Here is a 26,111-nt window from a genome sequence, read left to right as displayed (position 1 = left end):
GAATGTTGGATAAGCGGAAGTTGAATAAGTGAAACTGTGCTGTATATAATAAATACTGTGGTATAATAATACAAGACAATATAATCTCTAATATCAGAACAGTAAATAAACAGCAACACTCTGAAAACAGGGAAATTCCTAAAAGGAAACAATCAGGGCCAGCTAACACCTCCCAACAGGCCTGTAGCCAGGATTTTGATTCGGAGGGGGGGGGGGGGTGCTGGGATTTTGCTTCAGAGAGGGGGAGGCTGAGTCTGGGTAGGAGTGAATCTACCCTAGCAAACCTTTTGTATCATTATCTCAATACCCCCATGCATATGGAATATATTGAGCATGGTGATCAGATCATGATATGAATAAACATAACAGTTTAAATAATAAATGTAAGGCCTTCTCGCGAACCACTCTCAAACCCCCACCCCGGCTACATGCCTGCCTCCCCAACAAAGGAATCAGCCAGGCTTTTAGGCTACAAGGCTGTTAAATGCTAATCAAGGTGGCCAATTGACTATGCCACAGCAACGCGTGGCCGGGCACAGCTAGTGTACTTGTATAGAAGGGGTTAACTTGTATCAATTATTGTATGACTTTTTGATTTATCTTGACATCATGAGACTAGGAATGACAAGAAGTCTGGAAACAGATGGGGAAGTGAACAAGCACTTTTGCATCTATCTGACCGTTATAGCGGTTAGAGAATTCTGGGAATAGAAATTATTATTTTTTTTAAAAAACTCTTCCAAGGCCTGTGCTATGCCTCATGGCAGGTGCCCTCCAGATCTGTCCCAGCTTCCTCCCGTCATTGCCACCCAGTGGGAACATATAGCAATACAGAAACTGTAGGCCAATGCATCTGGAAGACATCAGTTTAGCAAGATTGCCTTATTCTAACATAAGGTGCATGTAGGCTGTAAAATTAATGCACTTTCAATGCTATGGAATCGTGAGATTTGTATTTTGGTGAGGCACCGGCACTCTTTGACAGAGTAGGGTAAAGACCTTGTAAAACTACAGCTCCAATGATTCCATAGCATTGAGCCATGGAAATTAAAGTATTGTTAAATTGCTGAGCACCTGATGGTGCAGTGGGTTGAAATGCTGAGCTGCTGAACTTGCTGACTGAAACGCCGGTAGTTAGAATCCAGAAAGCAGAGTGAGCTCCCATTGTTAGACCCAGCTTCTGCCAGCCTAGCAGTTCGAAAACATCCAGATGCTTGTAGATCAACAGGTACAGCTCCAGCAGGAAGATAAAGGTGCTCCATGCAGTCATGCCGACTAGAGGACCTTGGAGGCATCTACGGACAACACCGGCTCTTTGGCTTAGAAATAGAGATGAACACCATCCCTCAGAGTCGGACATCACTAGGCTTAATGTCAGAGGAAAACATTTACCTTTACTAAACTGCAATAATTCTACAATGTAGATGCACCCTAAGGTTGCTTCCAGGCAGACAGCTTCTCAAATTGTACAATTAAAGACATTGCACAGCTGTTTTATCTTCTCTTTAGTGTGTCTTGCTGGAATGAAAAAGTAGTGGAAAAATGTAAGGTTACAATTGGAAAACGCCACTCATCTGGATACACACGCAGTTCTAACTAGGCAGGAGACTATACAGCAGTGAAAATAATAATAATAATAATAATAATCCTCAGCTGCTGTAAGAAAATCGCACAGACAGACTACAAACAGAGGCACAACTATGTGGCCCAAATGATTCATTGGAACTTATGCCTCAAGTACCACCTCCCAGCAACTGGTGGGATCAAAAACCTGCAAAAGTACTGGAAAATGAGCATGCAAAGATACTGTGGGACTTCCTAATCCAGACTGACAAAGTTTCTGGAACACAACACACCAGACATCACAGTTGTGGGAAAGAAAAAGGTTTGGATCATTGATGTCGCCATCCCAGGTGACAGTCACATTGACGAAAAACAACAGGAAAAACTCAGCCGCTATCAGGACCTCAAGATTGAACTTCAAAGACTCTGGCAGAAACTAGTGCAGGTGGTCCCGGTGGTGATCGGCACACTGGGTGCCGTGCCAAAAGATCTCAGCCGGCATTTGAAAACAATAGACATTAACAAAATTATGATCTGCCAACTGCAAAAGGCCACCCTGCTGGGATCTGCACGCATCATCCGAAAATACATCACACAGTCCTAGACACTTGGGAAGTGTTCGACTTGTGATTTTGTGATATGAAATCCAGCATATCTATCTTGTTTGCTGTGTCATAATATAATAATAATTTATTTTTATACCCTGCCTCCACCTCCCCAAAGGGACTCGGGGAGGCTTACATGGGGCCAAGCCTGGATAAAAACAGCAAACCAAATAAAAACATCAAAAAATACAGACACAGATATTAAAATTCAACACTCTAAACATAACAAAAGTATAAAATGATAATCATACTAAAACATGGAATCAGCACCCAAGTAGAGGGGATAAAAACGAACAGGGCAAAGTGCAACGAGTGAATATTATATCACGAGGTAGTTGATTAAGTACTACCATCAATGAGAGAGCAACTTGGGGTGGATCTTGTGTCTGTAAACAAACATAGAGCAAGATAAAGTGTAATAAATGAGGAAATGGCCGCAGATACAAGGTCTATCATGGGGATGGGGAAATGCAGCCTGTTGGCCTCCATGAACTACCTCTGGCCCCACCATGTCCTCTCAAGTCCCTCCAACATCTATTTCCCAAGTTTATGTGTGCGAGCAGCTTCAGAACTACAAATTAAATCAGAGGGTAAGGTTTAAGAAACCTTGGCTTAACCCCTAGTTTGATAGTAGAACTGGTTTACCGTGTCACAAAATGATGCTGGTCTTAAAAGTGTGTCCCCAACATGAGAAGTTTGGAAAGCTTTATCCTGGAGAGTGAGTGGCATTTTGAGACAGAATTAGTGCAGCTTTCTGAGATCGCTGGGTGAGGACAGATTGGTTTTCAAGCCATCATCTAGAAGCCTATTTTGCATAAGCATTAAAATAATCAGACATTCTTCTGTTTAGTCATGCTTGATTCCTACTCCAGCCCACAGACATCCTTTGTTGTTTGGATGGGGTGGGGTTGTGTTAGAGTAGTGAAGAAAGAAAGAAAGAAAGAAAGAAAGAAAGAAAGAAAGAAAGAAAGAAAGAAAGAAAGAAAGAAAGGAAACCTATTTAGACCCACTAAGAAAATCCAACAAAGGCTATGTTCAGAGGGATCCTCTCATCTCTGCAGGAGTCTACCGTAGACAGGGCCGGCCGGAGATATTTTTAAATGTTAAGCGGGGGTGCTAAAAAGCGCCCCCGCCACCGGCCCCGCCTCCGACGCCCTGGCCCCGCCCAGCGTGCCCTGGCCCCGCCTCCCACGCTGTGTGGGAGGCGGGGCCAGGGCGAATAGTGCGGGGGGCGGGGCCAGAGTTGGCCCCGCCCCCCGCCCAGCGTGCCCTGGCCGCGACCAGGAAGTAAGGCCCGAATGGCCTAGCTGTGCTGTGCGCGTGCGCACAGCACAGCTAGGCCATTTTGCCCTTAGTAACAAACTAAGGGCAAAAATGGCTTATCTGGCTGTGCGCATGCGCACAGCCAGATAAGCCATTTTTGCCCTTAGTTTGTTACTAAGGGCAAATGGCCTAGCTGTGCTGTGCGCACGCGCACAGCGCAGCTAGGCCATTCGGGCCTGACTTCCTGGTCGCGGCCGGCGACCGCCCGGGCGATCGCCGGCCGCGACCAGGAAGTCAGGCCCGAATGGGCTATCTGCGCTTAGTAACAAACTAAGGGCAAAAATGGCTTATCTGGCTGTGCGCACAGCGCAGATAGCCCATTCGGGCCTGACTTCCTGGTCGCGGCCGGCGATCGCCCGGGCGGTCGCCGGCCGCGACCAGGAAGTCAGGCCCGAATGGGCTATCTGCGCTGTGCGCGTGCGCACAGCACAGCTAGGCCATTTTGCCCTTAGTAACAAACTAAGGGCAAAAATGGCTTATCTGGCTGTGCGCATGCGCACAGCACAGATAGGCCATTTTTGCCCTTAGTTTGTTACTAAGGGCAAAATGGCCTAGGTGCTTGGCGCGGGCGCGGGGATTGAAGCCCCGCGGGCCCGCGCCAACACCGGAGGCGTCGGTGGCGCTACGGGTCGCTGTCGACGCCTCGACAGCGCCCCTAGCAGCCAGCGCCCGAGGCGGCCGCGTCAGCGGCCGCCTAGTAACAACCGGCCCTGACCGTAGACCATGTGGATAAGTCTCTATAGGGACCACCAAATGCAGCATTGCCCAAACACGAATCAAGGAACATGAAAGGCACTGCAGACTAACTCAACCAAAGAAGTCAGCCATAGCAGAGCACTTGATGAACCAACCTGGACACAGTATATTATCTGAGAACACAGAAATGCTAGACCACTCTAACAACCATGTCAGACTACACAGAGAAGCCATTGAAACCCACAAGCATGTGGACAATTTCAACAGAAAGGAGGAAACCATGAAAATGTACAAAATCTTGCTACCAGTATTTAAAAACTCTAAAAGCAGGACAGTAACTAAACAACAACACTCAGAAAACAGGGGAATTCCGGGCATGAAACAATCAGGGCCAATTAATGCCTCCCAACAAAGGATCCCCCCCCCCAGGCAGTAAGAAGCCAGGCTTTGAACCTGCAAGGCCATTCAATACTAATCAAGGTGGCCAATTGCAACATTGACACTTGCCTCAAGAGAAAAAGACAGAGTTTTTTCCCCACCCTGGATATTCACAGATATATAAACCCCATTTGCTTAGTTTCCATCAGACCTCACAACCTCTGAGGATGCCTGCCATAGATGTGGGTGAAATGTCAGGAGAGAATGCTTCTGGAACATGGCCAGACACAGCCAGAAACTCACAGTAATTCAGTGAAATCCTCCGACAACACAAAGAAATGTATGTTACCCTTAAAACCAAGTAAGTTTAATTTAGCAAAAGGGCATCAGATGAGAACTAGCTGATGATGAGATTTTTATGCTGATGATGCTGTTCCTAGCTGGGAAATACCCTTCTAATGCTGGTAAGAAGGAGGTTACGAGAATCTCTTCTCTAAATATCTCATATACTGTACACATAGTTGCATCCATTTCTGTATGAATTAATATATATAGATGCCCTCTAATAATGACGTTTTGTGTGTGTGTGTGTGTGTATGTGAAGAGTGACGTGAAAAACTGCAAGTCACTTCTGGTGTGAGAGAATTGACAGTCTGCAAGGACATTGCCCAGGGTGGCTTCTCTCATGTCCCACTCTCATGGAGCTGGACCTGATAGAGCTCATCCGCACTCTCCACAGTTTGGATTCGAATAAAGTGAATGATAGGAAGCATTCTTTGCAAGTGCAAAGTTGCTTGAATTGGTTTAAATGGCAGTATAGACTTATGTAATCCAGATCAGTGCAGCTAATCTGCATTCTGAAACTGCATTATATGGTCATTGTAGATGGAGTTATAGTTTTGTGATTCAACTTAATGAGTTTTACAATACTTGAAGTTAATAATTTCGTCCCTTTCTACACTTCCATATAAAATCCAGATTATCTACTTTGAACTCGATTATATGGCTGTGTAGACTCATATAATCCATTTCAAAGCAGATAATGTAGATTATCTGTTTTGATAATCGGGATTATGTGGCAATGCAGAAGGGGTCTAGTTTCAGTCTGATGAAGTTACAGTAATTCACGTCATACCTGAATTACTTGAAAAGTTATGAATCATCTATTTAATTCTACGAACTCTTCCAGAAAGTGGAATGCAGCATAAAGAATAAGAAGCTACATTCTCAAAAGGGGAGAAAATGGGGCATCTGCTTGAATGCTTTATTATTTTGCCTATGCAGCATTTTAAACCAATTCGTCGTAAAGAAGACAAGATCCCTAGTAGGCATATGCTTTGTAAAATAGCAAAAGTTCGTTATCATCATCATTATTAGTGTATCCAAGTGTGTAGTTGCTTTAAATGTCTTTCTCGCTCTTGGGTTTTGCAATGCGTCACTCTTTCTCCTGCCAGGAAGGAAATTCCCAAGACAAAATGAAAACCAGAAAACAGCTAATTTAGCTCAGAAAACATGGTTCAGGGAAGCCACAGTTGATCCAAGGCACTGGAATTTAGTGTAGAGTGTTATTTATTTTGTTTTACAGGAAATGGGAGCTGCCAAAGCAAGCTGCAAAGAGGAAAAACAAAAGGGTACAGTAACTCATTTCCCCCAGAAAATATACAGACATATTCTAGAGTTGAAACAATCAAAAAGGTGGAGACAGTCAACTGTATTTCCGTTCTTCCTGCTCAGTCTTGAAGATAATTTGGAAGAGAAACACTTAAGTATCTGTTGTTGCCATGCTTTTTTTGTTTCCATTAGCTGTGCTGATGAGAATATATACTTGTGGTTTCTTTTTCTGTTGTGTGGAAGATCACATTCCTTGCAACATTACCTTCCCAAAGATTTAGGGTGCATCCACATTATATAATAAATGGAGTAAATGACACTTTAACAGTCATGGTTCAATGCAGTAGAATACTGGGAGGTGTTTAGTTTCCTCTTGTACTTCACCAAAAGGAGCCGCAGTGCGCAATGGATTGTGCCGGCTGAACTGCTGACTTGAAGGTTGGCGGTCCGAATCCACGAGACGGGGTGAGCTCCCGTATGTCAGCCCTAGCTTCCCATGTGGGGACATGAGAGAAGCTCCCGCAGGATGGTAACACATCCGGGTGTTTCCTCAGCAACGTCTCTGAAGACGGACGATTGAAAACATTGAATCATGGCAATTAAAGTGGGGTCAAAATGTATTAAATTGTGCAGACAAACCCACAGACATAATTCCTTGAAAGGCCGATTTGGCCTCTCTTTACCCCAATCTCATGTGACTTCTGGCTTTTGAAAAATGTGATGTTTTCTAGGCGAAACGGTTATTCACATGCTTTCAAAAACAAAAACAAAACTTTTTGTTACTTGAAATTATGCTTCAGATCAAGGATAGTGAGTGTAGTTTCATGTTTGTCATGGAGAACACTCAATCAGCACTCAACGCAGCCAGATAGGATAGGGAAAGCTAACTTCACAATTGCTATTGGAGCCAATCAGCATCCTTTTATCATTAAGCCCCTGGTGGCGCAATGGGTTAAACCTTTGAATCCGGGGAGTAGGGTGAGCTCTTGTCAGTCAGCTCCAGCTTCCCATGCAGGGACATGAGAGAAGTTTCCCACAGGATGGTAAAACATCCGGGCGTCCCCTGGGCAACGTCCTTGCGGACGGCCAGTTCTCTCACACCAGAAGCACTTCCAGTTTCTCAAGTCATTCCTGACACATACAAAGAAAAAACTATTTGCTCCTGAGTTTGAACATATAGTCAAAGAGTGCAACTTATCAGAGTCACCACTTTAACCACTGACCACTTTGATCAGGGGTGTCAACCTTATTTTCATCGAGGATGACAGCAATGTTATGCTTGCCTTCAAAGGGTCATTGATTCCATGGATACAGAGGGCCAACTATAATTTTGTAATGCAGTGCTTCTCAACCTGTGACTCTCCAGATGTTTTGGCCTTCAACTCCCAGAAATCCTAACAGCTGGTAAACTGGCTAGGATTTATGGGAGTTGTAGGCCAAAACACCTGGGGACCCACATGTTGAGAACCACTGTTTTAACATAATGGCCAATGCTCTTTAGATTTTACCCAGTTTGGGTCTCCAGGTGTTACTGGATGACAATTCCTATCACTTTTGATTATCCGCCATGCAGACTGGGAATAACAGGAGTTGCAACCCAACGTCATATCTAGAAACCTTGTATCTAAATTCAAACCTTACTATCCTGACTAAACAGAACAAACAGCAGCCTTCCAGATGTGATTGTATCACAACTCCCATCTCATGATGCCTAAAGATGTGGAACACAGGAATTGTAGTCCCGCAGCTGGAGTGTTACATAAAATGACATGGCGGGATACATTCAGCCTGCAGGCCCTTGAGTTTGACATATGAGTTAGATCAGTTTTGTATCTCTAAATGCTGTTGGACTGTGACTCCTATCATCCCTCACCACTTGCAATACTGCCTAAGGCTGGATCTACACTGCCCTATATGCCAACTGGATTATATGAGTCTAGCCTGCCAGATAATCTGGGATAAGCATATAATCTGGGATCAGATCCTGGGATATAGGGCACGTCTGAGTCTGAAGGATGTTGTGATTCAGCTCCAGCAGTTGGAGGACCACAAATCCTGGTTCAGATTCAACTATAAACAGATTTTTTTAAAACGATTTGGCCGGAAATGATTGTACTCTACCCCCTCCCCCCCCCCCTTATCTATACCACTAAAAGCAATCTCCTTCCTCTTTCAATTCTCCAAAAAACAAAAGGAGACTATCTGTTTGTCGCCAACCCTTCTGCTTCCCATTCAGATATATATAGATTGCTTATTGGTCCATCGCTTGAGTCAAACTCAGAGTTCAAAACTAGACGTCCAATCTTCCAGACGCTTCTTTTAGCATTAAATGACCTTCATAATCCTCTGGTTCAAGGGAATTGAGAGTGAAGGCAATAAAATCTGTGTTCTTCCAAATTCAGAGATAAACTTTCTTGGCTTGAGAAAGGCATTACAATGTGGTCAAATGGTCCCAAGCCTTCTCTAGATTTAGTCTGAGCACAGCCGACCTCCTCTAAATTCAGCGCTGCAAGCAATGGACAGATGTTGCCACGGGGAGCCAACGGCAAGGCCTGCGGAGGAAAGAAAGAACAAGATTAAGACAACAATAACCTGGATTAGAAAAATCCAAATCACAGCTACTATGACCCCAGTTCTCATGGATTATTTTGCACAGTGATATTGAATACAAAATTCAGCAATCTGACAATCCTGTTTTGTTTAATTTAGATTATCCATGTTCCCAAACCATAGGATGCAAATGGAGATGAAAAACGGAAAATATGCTATTGCACAATATGGCTACTCTCCAATCTCATCCACATTACCTTCACCACGTGGATCTATGTTGCCTTCATTGCGCGAATTGAAGCCGTTTGGGCTTTCCATGTTTTCATAGGAATCAGCATCTGCAAAAGGGACCTGGTTAGAAACGAACTTCTACTTTACCAAAGTTTGAAAACTAATTTCTTAACCGCAACCTCTTGAACTGTATCTATAAAACTGGGGATTACTGGAGGTCTCCACAGATGATATAGCAAGCATGGACAAACTTTGGCCCTCCAGGTGTTTTGGACTTCAACTCCCACCATTCCTAACAGCCTCGGGGCCTTTCCTTTTCAACTGTTTCTTATTGATGGTATAAACACTTAGTAAAACTGGGAATTAGAAACCCATATGCTCTGTTTTCCTGCCTATCCTGTAGGTTTCGTTTGGGTTCTAATTGTGTCTGGCAATAACAGAATTACACATAGGTAAAGGTTTTCTCGACATGAAGTCTAGTCGTGTCCGAGTCTGGGGGTTGGTGCTCATTTCCATTTATATGCCGAAGAGCCGGCGTTTTCCCTAGACACCTCCAAGGTCACGTGGCTGGCATGACTGCATGGAGTACCGTTACCTTCCCACCAGAGCAGTACCTATTGATCTATTCACATTTGCATGTTTTCAAATGGCTAGGTTGGCAGAAGCTGAGGCTAACAGCAGGAGCTCACCCTGCTCCCTGGATTCGAACCACTAACCTTTTAGTCAGCAAGTTCAGCAGCTCAGCGGTTTAACCCGCTGCGCCACATATAAAGAGATTAAAGAGTATGTTTTTGAGACTCTGCCATTAGCTCCCACACCACACTTTCTATCACAGAGAACATATAGAGATCTGAGGTGCCTCCTTTTCACAAAAATGATAGAGGATTCATATTTACCTTCCTCATTGCTTGTGTTGGGTTGCAGATGAAGAGGCTTGATAGCAGTGGGGGACAAGGACCCATTCATCTCTTCATAGGACTGGGAGCCTGCAGGGAAAAGCAGAACCAGCTCAGACAAAGATGGATGGATGGATTAATCCATGCATATTACATGATCAGATCCCAAACAAATGAAGAATCTGGCTGAAGTTTATCTATCTGCAGCTGACTCGAATGCCAATGCAACAAGTTTGTTTTCAAAACAAGCCTTTTGGGAAATTCCACTTCACCTAAAACTGTGGCAGGCAAAGTGGGCAACTGGATTCACAATTGCCACACACCCCATACTCCCAAATTGAGTCGTTTCTTCTTGCTTAGCAACTTCATGATAAAGTATGACAGCAGTAGAGAAGATATACCAGGACAGGGTATCATGTGAAAAAGAGCACATTTAATAGTTAACAAGCGACCATGCTATACTTCAATTTGATCTCATCTTATAATCACTTTGGGAGTTCCTGTGAGGCACAGAAACAGCCAAGTTGTATGCTTACCTGTAGAAGTCTCACTGCAGACATCCTGCCTATCATTGTGAGGGTCCAGTGACAGGTGGAGGCGTAACCCTGGAGCAGAGATAGACAATAGCAGCCAATAGGTTATATCTAGAGCAATGGTTCTCGACCTGTGGGCCCTCAGGTGTTTTGGCCTACAACTCCCAGAACCCCCACCCAGTTTACCAATTGTTAGGATTTCTGGTAGTTGAAGGCCAAAACATCTGGGGACCCACAGGTTGAGAACCACTGATCTAGAGGAACCTTATAGGAACACATGGTAATAAGAATGCAAGGATTATGGGAAGGATGTCCCATGATGACCACCCAGATGCCCAAGGGAAGCCTACAAACCAAAGAAGAAAGTAATAGTGCCTTTTTGCTCACCAACTATCATTTGGAGTCTTTTTGCTTAAGATACAGGTGACTTTCATGCCACAGTTCTCAAAGACCACTAACAAACTGAAAAGGAGTCTGAGACCTCATCAACACTGCCATTTAAAATTCCAGATTATCTGCTTGGAACTGGATTATATGGCAGTGTATTTATTCATATAATCCAGTTCAAAGCATATAATCTTGGATCAGATTCTAGATTATATGGCAATGTAGATCCAGACTTAGATACAAATTAGACCAGGTCTTAGGGTGCATCTACACTGTAGAATTAAATACAGTTCAACACCACTTTAACTGCCATGGCTCAATGCTGCAGAATCCTGGGAGCTGTAGTTTGGTGAGGCACCAGCGCTCTTTGCCATAGAAGATAAAAGACTTTGCAAATTTCCCTGGCCTACTTTACAGGAATGGCTCACAAAAATCAAAGTACTGTCAAACTGTATTAATTCCACAGTGCAGATGTGGAATATTTAGATTTCCCTTGAACAGATGGACACCAATCACCAATTAATATCATGTGCTGTAGGCTGCATGTCAAAGGAGGGAAACTGGAGACATCACCTCTCAGCTTTCCTTACCTATGACATTTATGGAGTCACTATAAATTGACAGAAGAATTGAAGGCACATACACTATTTTGTTACATTTATATTCTCCTTTCCTCTAAATAACTCAAAGCAGTACACATTGTTTTATTTTTTATTTTTCTCTTCACAGTTATCTTGTGAGTAGCAAACTACATTTTGAGTGAGGTTTTCCCATCTTAGTCCAACAGTAAAACCGTGAGACAACACTACTTCTTGTAAATCAGTAGCAAAAGAGGCCACAGAGTAGATCTCAAGGACTTCAGGAAGGCAGTCTAGATTTTGAATTGTCCAGACTACTGATCCAATACCTGCTATCAGGCGTGAGGTTCCAGGGCTCAGAGGAGATTCCTCTTCCAAGTTCTCATAGTTTTCACCATCAGCTGGGGAAATACAAAGAGATCAATCACCAACAAAATGGTCTGGCTGAGATTTCTGGAAATTGAAGTCCAAAACAACTGGAGAATCAAAGGTTGGGAATCACTGCTTTATATCATGGGTATGTTTGATTAAGAGTGTTTTATTAGTGGATGTTCCTTCAGGCTGCTTTGAGAGTGATTTGGCCCTTGATATTTGTTCGGGTTTGGTTCCAGGACCCGCTGTTTATACCAACTTCATGGATGGTCAAGTTATATACAACGGTGCAGCATAATAGTGTCTTTTATATACAAAGGCAATCCAAAGTTTGTTTGTGGGGTTTTTGGAATTTTACAAATATTTTCAAGCTATGGATGGTTGAATCCATGGATTCAAATTCCATGAATATGGAGGGTTGACTGTATTTTGCTTAGGCCGTTGCTTATAGGAGGATAGAAGAGGGAAAGTGGATAGTGTTTGCATGTTAACTTGCTCATGTTATTTGTGATTTGTACAGGCTAAGAACAAGGATGTGGTGAGGACTGAAGGCCACTAGAGACTATGATTTACACCCAAGTAGCACAGTGATTCCCAAGAACTTGTCTTCCAGATGTTTTGGACTTCAACTCCCAGAATCTAGGACCATTGACCAAAGTAGCTGAGGCTTGTGGGAGTTGAAATCCAAAACATTTGGATGACCAGAATTTGGGAATTGCTGGCATAATACTTCTCTCCCAAGTATTTTGTTTCACTACACCACCCAGTTCCAAACCAAGATATGCTTCTCCAATTAGATTTACTACATTTGAAGATAAAGATTCTTCCACTAAATGGAGCTATTGCTATTATGAAATCAGTGGTCATGATGTCATCATTGCAGATATCCTCGCTTGAATAAACCATGTAGCTTAGAATAAAGAATATTGTTTTTCCTTGATGATTGTTCTCATTTTTCAGATATCTGAGTTGTTTCATTTCTCATGTTGTTTTGCTAGGCTGCCCCAGTTTTGATTTTAACCCCTTGATGTTACCTTCATCAACTGGACCTTGAGACAGAATCTTGGGAGCCTCTGGGCTTTTGTTTGCATAGCATGCATCAACTGTGAATCATAAGAATAGAGTAGGTCAGAAAAAATAGATCAATCTAGTGCCATGACACCTGATTTCTCTCCCCACATTGAACACCTCCTATTTTCCATCCTGTTACCTGAGCCCGAATTGTGAGAAACAGATTTCACCTTGCTGCCTCTATTTTCATATAAGGAAACATCTGTGGAAGGAAGAGCAATAGCTGTTAGTCTCATAACGCAAACAGGATATGTCCAGAAACCGGAGAAGTTCCTTCTATGGACTATAAGTTGCTGAATCCCCTCCAGGAGACTGGGAGTTATATTCCACAAAAGGAAAGTTTTTTCAAACTGGATGTAGTTCTGCAGTGGAGCATGTTTTCTGTGCAGGTTCAACACCTGACACGTCCACTGGAAAAGGAGCTGGGGCACCAGGTCTGAGAAAAAGTCATGCCTCTTTCTAAGATCTTGAGATAAGGATGGACAACTGGAGGATCATGGGGAATGTATTATATTGGGCCCTCTGAACACATCCCACAAAACCAGGATGCTTTAGGCCCTTCCCCTCTTTGTTAAGCACATGAGTTAAGCACTGCCGGGGAACTTTGATTTTGCTTTTTCTGCATGATGGAGTTGGATTGGGTGGGCCATATGATCTTTTCAAACTCTATGGTGGGATCTACACTGCCCTATAATCCAGATTATCAAAGCGGATAATCCACATGATCTGGCAGGGTAGAAGGGGCCTATGAATCTATGATTAAGTGGAACAGCAATATGGCTTGAGATACTCTGGGACAGACATAGCCATGCACCTCAATACTGTTCAAGATTCAGCTCCACCCAAATATGAGATAAAAGGGAAGTAGGATCAGAACTTTCTGAAAAACTCAAGCAACCTGTAGTACTCCACCACTTCAACAAGAATCCATATTCCAGACACTTGGCTAGACTACATATCAGCTTTGACACTTGCTCCTGTGCTTTGTAGGAGTTTCATGATGGCCAACAAAGAATCTGGCTACTTACATGAGACCTATACTTCTCTAAAATTATTCAAAATGAGATGTAAGCCCAGTGTCACCAAGTGTGGTGTAGTGTTTAGCGTGCATGGCTGAAGTTGGGACATCCAGGACTAAGTCTCCACTGCACTATGAAACTCACAGAGTGACCTTGCCTTCATTCAGGATTACCTATTCCATAAATTTGTGATGGGAAGGAGGAGAGCCATGAACACAGCTATAAGCCACTCAGAGGGAAGACAGGACATAATAACTAATAAATCGTGAAAATAAATAGAGCTTAGTGTCTGTCTGGGTTAGGGCTTGGCTAAGAGTCAAGAAGAGGTGGAACCTCTTTAGTCTTCTTCTTCAGTTTGGCCATGTCTACACATATCCAATTACTTTGGATTAAGGCACCCCAGAGCTGATCTACTGGAGCCCAGAAGTATCCCTGGATTGCTTTGGGCAGTCGCATGACCAATCAGACTGAGGGCACATCAGAGCTGCTTTGTTGCCATCAGCAAACATCTGGCAACATTGCATTTTTGGTCTCATATCTGGACACTCTGGACATCAGCCGAAATGCAACATCGCCAGAAGCCTCTGCCTAGAAGACACTGGTAGCAACCCAGCAGCAGATCCATTAAAGGTACAATAGTGGATTAGGTTTATAACAATCAAGAAGTCTGCACCTTTCACAACAGTTTCTCCCTGTGTTCCTTCTTCCTGGGTGTTCTCATAGTTGTCATCATCTGAAGCATAAAAAGATTAGCATCATTAAGCTTACCCACTTTTTCATTTGCCCCTTATACCTCTTTGCTTCACCATTACTACTTTTATCCTTCTGCTGTTAAGCTATTATTTCTTCCCTAATCAGCCCACTTCACTTCTGGTCACTATCCACCTTAGTCAACACTCCTCATTTGAGGGCTGTGGTTGTTGGTTAAAGGAGCCACGGGGGCGCAGTGGGTTAAATCGTTGTGAACTGCTGATCTGAAAGTTGGGATGCTGACCTGAAGATGGCTGGTTCGAATTTATGAGATGGGGTGAGCTCTCATCTGCCAGCTCTAGCTTGCAGGGACATGAGAGAAGCCCCCCAGTAACACATCTGTGCATCCCCTGGGCAATGTCTCTGTAGACGGCCAACTCTCTCACACTAGAAGCGGCTTGCAGTGTGTTCTCAAGTCGCTTCTAACATGATTAAAAATATATCATTAGAATCAGGGTGGGAATCATGTGGCCTTCTAGATGCTGAAAGGGTCTAATGTGTGTACTAGCACACATTCTTTTCTCTGTGTATGGGAACTCTCATTCTTGTTCTCTCACACATACAAAATGTAGAGGAGCTTTATCTATCACTATGCAGGGCCCGGATACACACTTGCTCAATGTGTGAAACAGTGGTGGAAATCCTGCAGTCATCCAAATGCCACTGAGAGCATTGTTCCACACAGAGAGCAGCATATGGGGCCCCAAATATAGGACACTGAATTCAGAGCATGAAAGGTCATGTTGAATTCAGACAGGTTACCAGTCATGGAAAGTCACCATCTTCTACATGCACTTTTCTCAGTCCTTCTACTATAACATGTCTGTGAAATATACAATGGTTTACCAAGAACATAAACTATTTCCGGCCCATGCCATTTTTATATGGCCCAAACTGATTAAATAGGGGGAGGCCTGCTGACTGCAGGACATAACAATCAAAATAAATAAGTGGCTTAGTTAAAAGTTCACTTTACAAACAGCGTTCCCACGGCATTCAATTTACCATCTGATTTGAGCTCTGTTTCACTATCAGGGCATTCATACACTTCTTCATCTGTGAGAGAGATGGAAGAGAGAAAAGGAGAGGGGGAAAGACATATCAAGTCTGTGAAATCAACTGTTCCTTTTTGTCAAGGGGAATCCTAGTTAATTCTCTGCTGTCCTACTTTTCCAGCTGCCTTTAAAACGTTCCACTTTCTCTCTTCTACCACTTCCTTTTCTCTTCCACCCTACTCTTCAGCAATTAGGATTGTTTGTGCAAGACTCTGCTTTGCATATGAATGGTAGCAATATAACACCGGATTGGAGTAGAAGAATCTGCCGCAATAGTATCTGCCTGGTACTGGCACACACCCACCATACTCATTTTCTCTGTAAACAGGTGTATGCATTTCCTGTGCAATGTTCTACATCCTGCCCACATTAAAAAAGACCAAGCACAGATATATGGTTTTGCCCCCTTCTCGCTCATGCAAATTTTCACTTGCAAGAACCAGAAATTCCTATGTAGTTTTAAATATTTAGAACATGACGCATCTTACAGATGAATTTGCACCTATTCCATAGACCCTGCTATTTCAGTGATGTTTCTCCTTGAGAATATCTTAAGGAACAGTGCCCTATGGACCATTTCTAACCATCTGCTCTGTCACACTGTATGGCATTCAAATGTCAAACTGGTCTTATGCTAGACATCAATTCTTTTGATTTGATCTTCTGAAAGCACCATACATTTTTCCATTCTATCCAGCATGAATTCCAACTACTTTTACAACAGAGCTCGGACAAGTTATTTGTAGAACTCCCTACAAACTCTCCACATCAAACTCTGCAAGTTACACACAGTGACGCCTGGTCTGTAGCTTCTGCCCCAATCACACGTAAATCCAGTATTTAAGATTTAAGATTTTAAATTTGGGCAGGGTATAAACCAGGAATGGGCAAACTTCAACCCTCCAGGTGTTTTGGATTTCAATTCCCACAATTCCCCTCAGCCGCACATAAGAACTCCCATCCATTGCCTTTAAACAAATTTGAAATACACCTGCTTCATCCAGTCATCATCCTCTGGTCACTAGTTTTCCACGATCTTTCTATTGTTTCTTTCATTTGAAAGTTCAGCATTATTTGTGTGTTGGGGGCCTCTTTCCCAGCAATAATGGTTAGAGAAGGACTGGATACAGAACCTGCATCTTGCTTCTGGCCATGGTTCCAATTAGAATCCTTCCAGCCCTTTCTCTTTCTTTCCCTTACTTTTTTCTTCTCTCTCACACAGAGCCAAGATAAAGACTATTAGTCAGAACAAGGATGAAAAATTCAGTTAGAAACCCCATAATCTCCCATGCACTATGGTCACTAGCCATGCTAGCAGGGAGCTATAATTCAATAAATGGTAATGTTCCCAACTCTAGCTATGGAAAGGAACTTCCCACTGTGGACACATTGTCCTTTCATTGTAGATAGCAACTTCTCAACAGAGAAACACCTCATTCGGAGCACAGCAGGGTGGCCTTCAGCTATCCATCTAAAGCAGACATGGGCAAACTTTGGTCCTCCAGATGTTTTGGACTCCAACTCCCACAATTTCCAACAGTCGATATACAGCTAGGAATTATGGGAGTTGAAGTCCAAATACCTGGAGGGCCAAAGTTTGCCCATGCCTGCTCTATAGCTATTTTTTTAAAATCTGTCCACACAAAGCACATTCAAATACAAACCAGAATTATGGTGATGTCACTGAATCTTCTCCCCACCCCCCACTCACTTGTCCCTCACAACATGAACAGACCTTCTGTGTTGATCGTATTGGGTAGGATCTTTCCTTTCTGAAGTAACCTTCGGCCATTCCTTCCAGGAGCATTGTCTGGCAACACATTCTCATAGGAGAAGGCATCCGTTTGCTCTGCTGCTGGGTGTCATTTAGGGTGAAATAGAAATAGTATTGAAATATGAAAATGTTTCCTTCCACATTGTTAGCTGTCTCAATCAACTTTCAAATGGGTAACTGTCGTGGTCAAACACAACCAAGAAACTTGCAGGACCTTAAAGACTAACCAAGATCTAAGACACATAAGCATCTAATCGAACAGGTTCAACTATTAGGTCAGTGGTGGAGCCTAAAAATATGTCAATAATTTTAACTATAAGCCCCATCATCCCTGACCACTGCCCATACCAGTTAGGACTTCTGAAAGTTGGAGTCCAACAGCATCAGTAATGCCACAAGTTCTCTCCACCCCTGTTTTAAGGTGTTAAAAAATTTGTTGTTGCCCTCCACGCATCAACCAAGAAGTTCCCAACTGCCTCTGCATTAGCAATTTTGTACTAAAGGACTACTGCAGTGATCTACCATAAAAACAAAATAAGACCTAGTGGTCCAAGAAGCAGCAAAATCCAAAATTCATGATCCAACAATACTTTAACAGGGACCAAACCAAATGCACAAAATTGTGAAGAAGCCTTTCAGTTCTCTAGGACTCTTCATCAAATTGTATCTCATGTAAAGTTGGGGAAAGACAGGAGGGAAGGAAAAGCTGAAAACTATGGGCCATATAATCCAGAATACCACATAATCCAAAATCCCACAATATCTGCTTTGAACTAGGTTAGCTGAGTCCACACTGCCATATACAGTATTCCAGTTCAAACCAGATTACGTGGGCTGTTATTCAGCTGTGTAGAAGGGGCCTATGTGGAACAAAGGGCACTAGATATGGTCATTCCCAAGTCATATAAAATATGGGTTTCAGTCAGTACATCAGTCTGGGGCCTAGAGAGTCAAGACGGGATCTATTTTTGTCTATTTTGTCTACTTTGCTCATATTTTTCATAACTATATTTTTCTACAAATAAGAGAAAATGTAAATTTTAAAATGTCATGCTATCCTATTTTTGCTGGGAAGGATATAAAGTCCAAATAAACTTTTCTTTTTGGGAGAAGCCCGCATGCCCCTGGGTTCCAAAATAGTTTTATCCTAAGTTGCATTTTTTTCTTGGAGGTCCTTGCTATTCCTATTGAGGTTATCCCAAACCATGGATGGCTGCGCTAGGAACATCTGAGCCTAAATCCAATTGCTAGTGACAGAATAAACCCAATGAATCAGTGGGTCTTGATTTCCACATTGAGCAGTTCATTCAGTGAGCATACTCTAGTTCGGTAGTTCTCAACCTGAGGGTCCCCAGATGTTTTGGCCTTCAACTCCCAGAAATCCTAACAGGGGATAAACTGGCTGGGATTTCTGGGAGTTGTTGGCCAAACACCTGGGGACCCACAGGTTGAGAACTACTGCTCTAGCCCAGGAATGAGATTTAGGTCCTACTCTAAGCCACATAAACCCCAAGTAGTTTTCCAGTTGTTCTGTATAAGATAATTAAAAGATGGATCCTCAGATAAGAAGATGCTTCCTAGCAAGTCATTAACTCACCATCTTCAGTTGCTGGGGATGCCACAATCCCATTGGAGATATGTGCCTTGTTCCTCTTAGCACCAAAGTACCTTCTGGAAACAAAACAAAACAAAAAAACACAATACCAATGAATTAATGATATCAAGGCATAAATCTAGAGACTTCCTGCTCTCCAGCAATATTTTTTAAGGAAGAGAGGCCAATGTCCTGGACTCATCCTCCATAGCATGGATCAGAATTGTGCATCCTTCCAGGTGTTGTTGAACTACAATCCCCAAAAGTTCTAGCCAGCTAAACAATTGTGAGGGATGCTGTCCTATTGTCAGTATATTCTCCTGCTTGCTCGCACATTTCACCACTTGCTTTTTGCATTATTTATCCTCCCAATACTTGCCTCCTAGCAGGGGACCTCAACTTCATTTGTTGTTTACGAGCGCGAGTAACTGAAAAAGAAAGAGATAGAAATGAATGTTTGGTGATATATTTTCACTGTGACATATTCATTTGTATCTAGAGTGGGATACTTTATCTGCATCTGAAGTGGCTGCATTTAGGGTAATGTGTCAAGAACCTCAAGCTCAAAGTGTGGGAAAAGTCCCAGGATAAAATAAATTTGTTTACTCTGAAGGAACCCACAGCTCATACTGGATATAGCACTATTAAGCTGTAAAGGCTAGGCGGTTGAGTTACAGGATGAATTTGATCATTAATGTATTTGATTGGTCTGGTCTACCTGCCTATACTTACCACGCCGGAGCCACAGGAAACACAAGAGAGAGCCAAGACAGAAGACCATACATCCCACAGCCACAGTCCAGATTATCCAGTGCTGGTGTCCAAAAGCTTGCCAAAAACCTTTCCAGTAGGTTGGTGTTGGGGGAAGAGGGGGAGAGTCAACACGTTAGAGCATCTAATTAAATAGTTAATCTAGTCATCAGTCACATGAATTTCATATTATTTTATCACCCATCCCATTTGAGCATTCCCAGGCACATCTGTATTCTAAATAACAATAGAGTGGCACGAAGTCTTGGCCAATGCAACCCAAAATATACTAATATTTCAGAAGTGAGGAACATAAGAGAAAAGGAATTACCCCAGGCCAAAATGTAACAGTTACATGTGTTTTGTAGGTACTGTTACACCAATGTTCTCCAACCTAGCACCCTCCAGAAGTGTTGGACTGCAACGGCCATCATCTAGTACAGTGGTTCTCAACCTGTAGGTCCCCAGATGTTTTGGCCTTCAGCTCCCAGAAATCCTAACAGCCGTTAAACTGGCAGGGATTTCTGGGAGATGTAGGCCAAAGCACCTAGGGAACCACAAATTGAGAAACACTAATCTAGTACAACTTGTAGAGCACCAGCCTGGGGAAGCCTTGCCAGTTATTAACAGTTGCCAGTATTGTGTAAAGCACCAAAAGAGGATCTACCACCAGATACCAGTCTACCTTCTTCCCTTACCTGCTTTCACTGTTACTTTCAGCTGAAAATGGTGTTTTTGCTCATTCCACTCACAGGTGTAGTTTCCAGTGTCATTAAAGGTTACTGATGGGATGATTAAAAAAATGGTATCATGCTTCATGATCATCCTATGAGAAGGAGACTGCGTTATATGCACTTCCACCAACACTGTCTCTTGAGCTAGTGAATCCTGCTCAACCCAGGAAAGGGACCCCTCAGTCCAGTTATTGGGCACAGGGGCATCACATGGGAAGAATTCAGGTTGTCTTGCTAGAAAAGAGAAACCAAGAGAGCTGCAGAAACAGGTAATAGAAATCACTTAAACTGTTAGAACACAGCTTATGTAATTCAAAACACTTTTTTTTGGGGAAAAAATCAGAACAAAAGGATGTGCACACATTCCCTATAGCACTAAAACAGAAGCCCACTTTCCCCAAAGTAGCACCCTCCAGATGTTTTGGCTACAGCTTTCAACAGCACAGCCTGAAAATGTATGTCTATAGTCCAAAACCTTTGAAGCAGTGGTTCCCAACCTGTGGGTCCCCAGGCCCAGATGTTTTAGTCTTCAACTCCCAGAAATCCTGACATCTGATAAACTGGCTGGGATTTCTGAGAGTTGTAAACCAAAACACCTGGGGAACCACAGGTTGAGAACCACTGCTCTGAAGGCTGCCTTATGTCCTCTTCCCCCCCCCCCCCAAACCCGAGAAATAACATTAAGGACCACATCACATGCAAGTCCCCCCGCCCCTTTTCCATGAACTTCTAAAACAATTCATAAACACAGATCCCATCATACAATGCAAGGCAACTTATGCCTCTTGTCCATGCTGCTTTGTCTGTGAACTGTCTCTGAAATGTAGGGAAACATGGTACTGGAGCCAATTAGAAAGTGTCTTCTGAGTTCCTGAGGTGTGTGGAAATGGGAGAAACACATGAGATGGGAAAAACACGAGATGGGATCTTTCAAATGTTCCTGTTTTGAATTGTTTCAGTGACATGGAGAAATTGGCATTCCTATAGGCCAGTGGTTCTCAACCTGTGGGTCCCCAGGTATTTTGTCCTACAAATCCCAGAAATCCCAGCCACTTTACCAGCTGTTAGGATTTCTGGGAATTGAAGGCCAAAACATCTGGGGACCCACAGATTGAGAACCACTGCTATAGGCAGTCTCCTATTAAGCATTGATGCTCCATTTCTCTCCCCAAATCCTGTTACACAAGTCTGGTATGGTAATTGTTTAATTAGTTTAATCAGTAGGAATTCAGCAATATCAAGATATTACCCCTTTGGTTTTCTTGTCATTTCTCCTTCATAGTAATCTTGGCTTTCAAAATTGCGCTACTGCTAGCTTTTAAACTTTGTTTTCCCTTTTATTAAACCAAGAACAGCACGTTCTACTGCCCAACACAGTGGTTTTCAACCTGTGGTTACTTGACACCTTGGTTTTATTTTTAAAAAAGATCAAAACAGAGCTAAACTTTGAGAGAATGTAGTGCTCCAGTTTTCCTGGACTGCTTTCCCCCAACCTGGGCCTATGCAAATATATTTGAGAAATCATTAACCCTAGCTACCCATTATTAGGTGATGGGATTTGCAATTCAAAATGCCCAGAGCAGTGTTTCTCAAACTGTGCTCCACCAGATGTTTTGGACTTCAGCTCCCAGAAATCCCAGTCAGCTTATCAGCTGTTAGGAATTTTGGGAGCTGAAAACATCTGGAGGAGCAGAGTTTGAGAAACTCTGATCTAGAAGAAGCCAAGCTGGGGAGTGTTTAAAATATCGGCTTTAAACCACATCAAGTTAACTGCACTGTGAACAATGAGAATACTTACCAGTCCTGTTTGTGAGTGTGTGGTTTGTTCCCAAGGTGCCATTCCACTGACAAGTGAACCAAACATCATCTTGCCTGGAGGTGTTGTAGAGCAACAGTCCCCACATGTCTCCTAGTCTTGCATCTGAGCGAAGGTATTTAACATATGTGTACAACAGCAAGTCCCCAGACGGACTGGACCAAGTCAAATCCATATAATCCGAGGCCAGCGCAGGGTCAAAAGGGCAGGGCAGAATTACTGTATGAGACTCTGGGATATGAGACAAAAAAGTCAGATTTTCAGTGTAAATTCTCTCAAGGCCATTGGTCAGAATACGGCTTGCCATGTCATATTATCTTCCCCTCCAGATGCTGGATTTCAACGGTATTCCTCATCATTCAACATCATGACTAAAGCTGATAGAAGAAGACACAAGGCTGCAGTTTGTCTGTTTTGTCAGGAGAGTGGGGTCTGAATTTAGATACAAGGTTTGTGGATATGATGCCTGATGTTAAAATCTTTCCCCAACCTCAGAGCCACAAGTGCAGTTGGGTTGCGATCCCCATTTTCGCCAGTCTGCATGGCAGATAATCAAAAGTGATGGGAGTTGTTATTCAATAACATCTAAGGAGGTGTCTACGTACAATGCCAGCTCTTCGGCTTAGAAATGGGGATGAGCACCAACCCCCAGAGTCGGACACGACTAGACTTAATGTCAAGGGAAAACCTTTACCTTATGGTGGGAGTTTCAAAGGATCTGGTGCAAATCACCTCTGACGGCAGGGGCAGCTAAAGAAACACCCTTGATTCCATGTTATTTTTAAAAAATGAATTAGTGTTCAGTATGGCCAATGGCCATGTTGACTGGGGGCCCTTAGGAGTCGTAGTCAAAAATTAACTTTTTTAGGCTCTATGATGAGGATATTCTTGGTGTGTGTGTGTGTGCCTTCAAGTTACTTGTCAACTCATGGTGGTCCCATGGATGTTGCAGGGTTGTCTTAGGAAAGGAGCAATCAAGAGTGATTTTGCCAGTTCTTTCCTCTATATCTGATCCATGATTACAAAGAAAATTACCCTTAAACCAATGATATCTGTGTAAGACAGTGGTTCTCAACCTGGGTCCCCAGATGTTTTTGGCTTACAACTCCCAGAAATCCCAGTGAAATTGCCAGCTGTTAGGATTTCTGGAAGTTGGAGGCCAAAAACATCTGGGGACCACAGATTGAGAAGCATTGGTGTAAGGTGATTCCATCCTGGTTACTGGTAACCATTGGTGATGCAAATTTACCCTGTAACTCTTACTGAAGCTTTCCCAACTAACATTAGCTTCAATAATAGATTTTTTGATCTCAGACCTTCTTGAAAAATGACAGTGATTATTACTGGTAGGTGTTTAGGTTATGAAGATTAAAAATGACACAGGTTTCTAGTCTCAAAGACATGACAAAACAAAAGAGGAAAAATGGTATCAGGAGTAAACACTAAGGAAATTCAGGTATTACAACTTTTCAACTATAAACAATGCCCTCTGAGCAGGAGGAAACCTGTTTGCTTATAATCCCAGATACTTGGAAGCTGACAACAATAAGAGGGAACCATTCTGAACATGTTTGGAGGCACTCTATACCCGCTTCTGTTGGATAAAACTGAAATATCAACCTATCTATATGCTCCAGATGCTAGAAGAGCTAGAAGGAGCAGGAAGGCAAAGAAACAACAAACAATAACTTTGGCCAAAGGATCTTCAAGTCCCAGCACTGCTTTGACTCCAATTTACTCACAGCACTGGTTGAAATAGAGTTTATTCTAAGGCCCCTTCCACACAGCTGAATAAAATCCCATATTACTGTATCTATTTTGAACTGGAATATATGGCAGTGTGGACTCAGATAACCCAGTTCAAAGCAGATATTGTGGGTTTTTCTGCCTTGATAACCTGGGTTTTATGGCTGTTTGGAAAGGCCCTAAGCATCAGTATTTTATAGAACCCTTAAAGGCCATCTAGATGATCTCATAAGGTCATCAGAAGACCTTAGATAAGGAAAGGGACCCACAAAGACCATGTAGATGGTCTCATAAGACCATAAGTAAGGAAAGGGACCCTCAAAGGCCATCTAGATGGTCTCATAGGACCATAGGTAAGGAAAGTGATCTCCAAAAGCCATCTAGATGGTCTCATAAGGCCATAGCTAAGGAAAGAGACCTTCAAAGACTATCTAGACAATCTCATAAGACCATAGGTAAGCAAAGAGACCTCCAAAAACCAGCTAGACTTATGTCAACCCTAAATCTAAAGTTTAAGGCAGGGGCCAGGTAAATGACCTTGGAGGGCCGCATCCGGCCCCTGGGCCTTAGTTTGGAGACCCCTGATCTAGTGCATACATGATCATCCTTACCTGAGGTCTATGTGACCAGCTCAGAATGTAGTCAGAGCTTGGTTGTTATTTAAAAGGATGTTCTCAGAGTCTGACACTGTATATAACTAATATAACTTTTGGTTGTTGAGCCCTGTCATTTGTGCTATACTAAAATTTTTGCAGTTACAGCATTCCTAGCACATCACAAATGACAGGGCTCAATAAACAATACAAGTCATACGGAATCATTTGCCATTATCAAAATGGAGCTTATCAGGCTCATAAAACAGAGCAACATAATAGCGGATCATTAATTATACGGCAACACTTCCATTTTACTGCTACTGCCTCCCCCTTCACCCTCATAGCAGAAACCCATCTTATTTCACCTTCTCCATTGACATACATCTGTGGGACCCACCTGTTACTTCGACAACTTGCACTGGCGTCTCCTGCTCATTGATGGCTGTTCCGCCACAACCCAGCCAGAGCAGAAGCAGGTAATGCAGAGCAGATACCATGGCCTCCTTTCAGGTAGCTCAACTACATGCCAGCCCCTGGCTAGCTGGGCACAGTGAGGCCCAGGCAGCCTCAGAAGGGCGGTCTCTCAACTACTTGCTGTTTTAGCAGAAGAAGAGCCTCTCTGGAGCGTGACCATACTTCCCATCATGTTCCCTTGAGGGCTGATCAGCGGCCCCACGGGAGGGACGGTGGGGGAACAGCAGCTAAACTGATGTAAACTCAAAGAAAATGAGAACGGGACTTCTTTTTTTCTTTTTTGCAAGATTGTCCCTGCTAAGCTTATTTCTTATATACTCATGTATAAGTCTAGAAATTTTATTCAAGAAATCAACTCAGAAAACTGGGTCAATTTATCCATGAGCCAATGTAAGTACTGTATCTTAATTCTTATAATAAAAGAAGAACTGTTTCTGAGTAGAGTGGTGATAGGCAAGAGTTTATCTCATCCTAGGAGACCCTAAAAGAAGGACTAATTCCTCTACTGTAGGCACGGGCAAACCTCGGCCCTCCAGGTGTTTTGGACTTCAACTCCCACAATTCCTAACAGCCTACCGGCTGTTAGGAATTGTGGGAGTTGAAGTCCAAAACACCTGGAGGGCCGAAGTTTGCCCGTGCCTACTCTACTTCCTTTGTCATGGTGTCTTTCTGGCCCTTTTGGATGCCAAGGCAGGGAATTAGAAGTGGCAGCCAGGATCAGCTGGCATCTTGAGGCACTATTGATGCTTTCCCTTCTCAACCAAATGTCCTTAATTTATAGGCAAGACTGACTTATATCTGAGCATGCATGGAAATGTCTTTCTGGCATCTACATACCACCATTTTCTTCATTTGAGATAGGTTACAGTCTAACCAAACCGCAAGTAAAAGTTACAAAACATCAAAATTGAACAGGAAGAGCAGGTGAAGTTTCTTTTTTTGGGCTCTTACGGAAGCCTGGGCTTTTTCTGGTTTAATTTTTCCCACAGACCACATGGCCAGGTCTTTC

The 26,111-nt window shown here is 43.0% G+C and overlaps 1 protein-coding gene across 2 annotated transcripts; it reads right to left on the bottom strand.

Annotated features, from left to right (window-relative positions):
* Window positions 1-6,116: 6,116 nt before the first annotated feature.
* cd19 (CD19 molecule) lies at window positions 6,117-25,657 on the bottom strand. Of its 2 annotated transcripts, none has more exons than XM_008117509.3 (16): window positions 25,026-25,657; window positions 22,269-22,517; window positions 20,435-20,704; window positions 19,719-19,826; window positions 19,366-19,414; window positions 18,990-19,063; window positions 17,354-17,473; window positions 15,569-15,619; window positions 14,487-14,546; window positions 12,934-12,996; window positions 12,758-12,826; window positions 11,681-11,752; window positions 10,390-10,458; window positions 9,854-9,943; window positions 8,984-9,064; window positions 6,117-8,728 (listed from the first exon to the last, which is right to left on the bottom strand). In XM_008117509.3, exons 1-16 carry the CDS (start codon window positions 25,123-25,125, stop codon window positions 8,646-8,648), a joined length of 1,608 nt encoding a protein of 535 aa, XP_008115716.2. In that variant the 5' UTR covers window positions 25,126-25,657; the 3' UTR covers window positions 6,117-8,645. The 2 variants fall into 2 exon arrangements, with proteins under 2 accessions (XP_008115716.2, XP_008115717.2); XM_008117510.3 differs by having other exon boundaries at window positions 17,354-17,470; window positions 25,026-25,656.
* Between the last annotated feature and the right edge of the window lie 454 nt (window positions 25,658-26,111).

This window comes from Anolis carolinensis, chromosome 6, assembly GCF_035594765.1.
Source record: "Anolis carolinensis isolate JA03-04 chromosome 6, rAnoCar3.1.pri, whole genome shotgun sequence".
Classification (NCBI taxonomy): domain Eukaryota; kingdom Metazoa; phylum Chordata; class Lepidosauria; order Squamata; family Dactyloidae; genus Anolis; species Anolis carolinensis.
Note: the sequence above shows the minus strand (reverse complement) of the source record. Positions and strands in the feature narration are given on the sequence as shown.

What these genes read in the sequence shown, in the direction of transcription:
- cd19 (XM_008117509.3), bottom strand. Translation starts at nt 25,125, where the DNA reads ATGGTATCTGCTCTGCATTACCTGCTTCTGCTCTGGCTGGGTTGTGGC. An exon ending in GCAAGTTGTCGAAGTAACAG is followed by an intron (nt 22,518 to 25,025) that starts GTGGGTCCCACA and finishes CTCATATCCCAG; the next exon opens with AGTCTCATACAGTAATTCTG. An exon ending in CATAGATCCACGTGGTGAAG is followed by an intron (nt 8,729 to 8,983) that starts GTAATGTGGATG and finishes TTTCCTCCGCAG; the next exon opens with GCCTTGCCGTTGGCTCCCCG.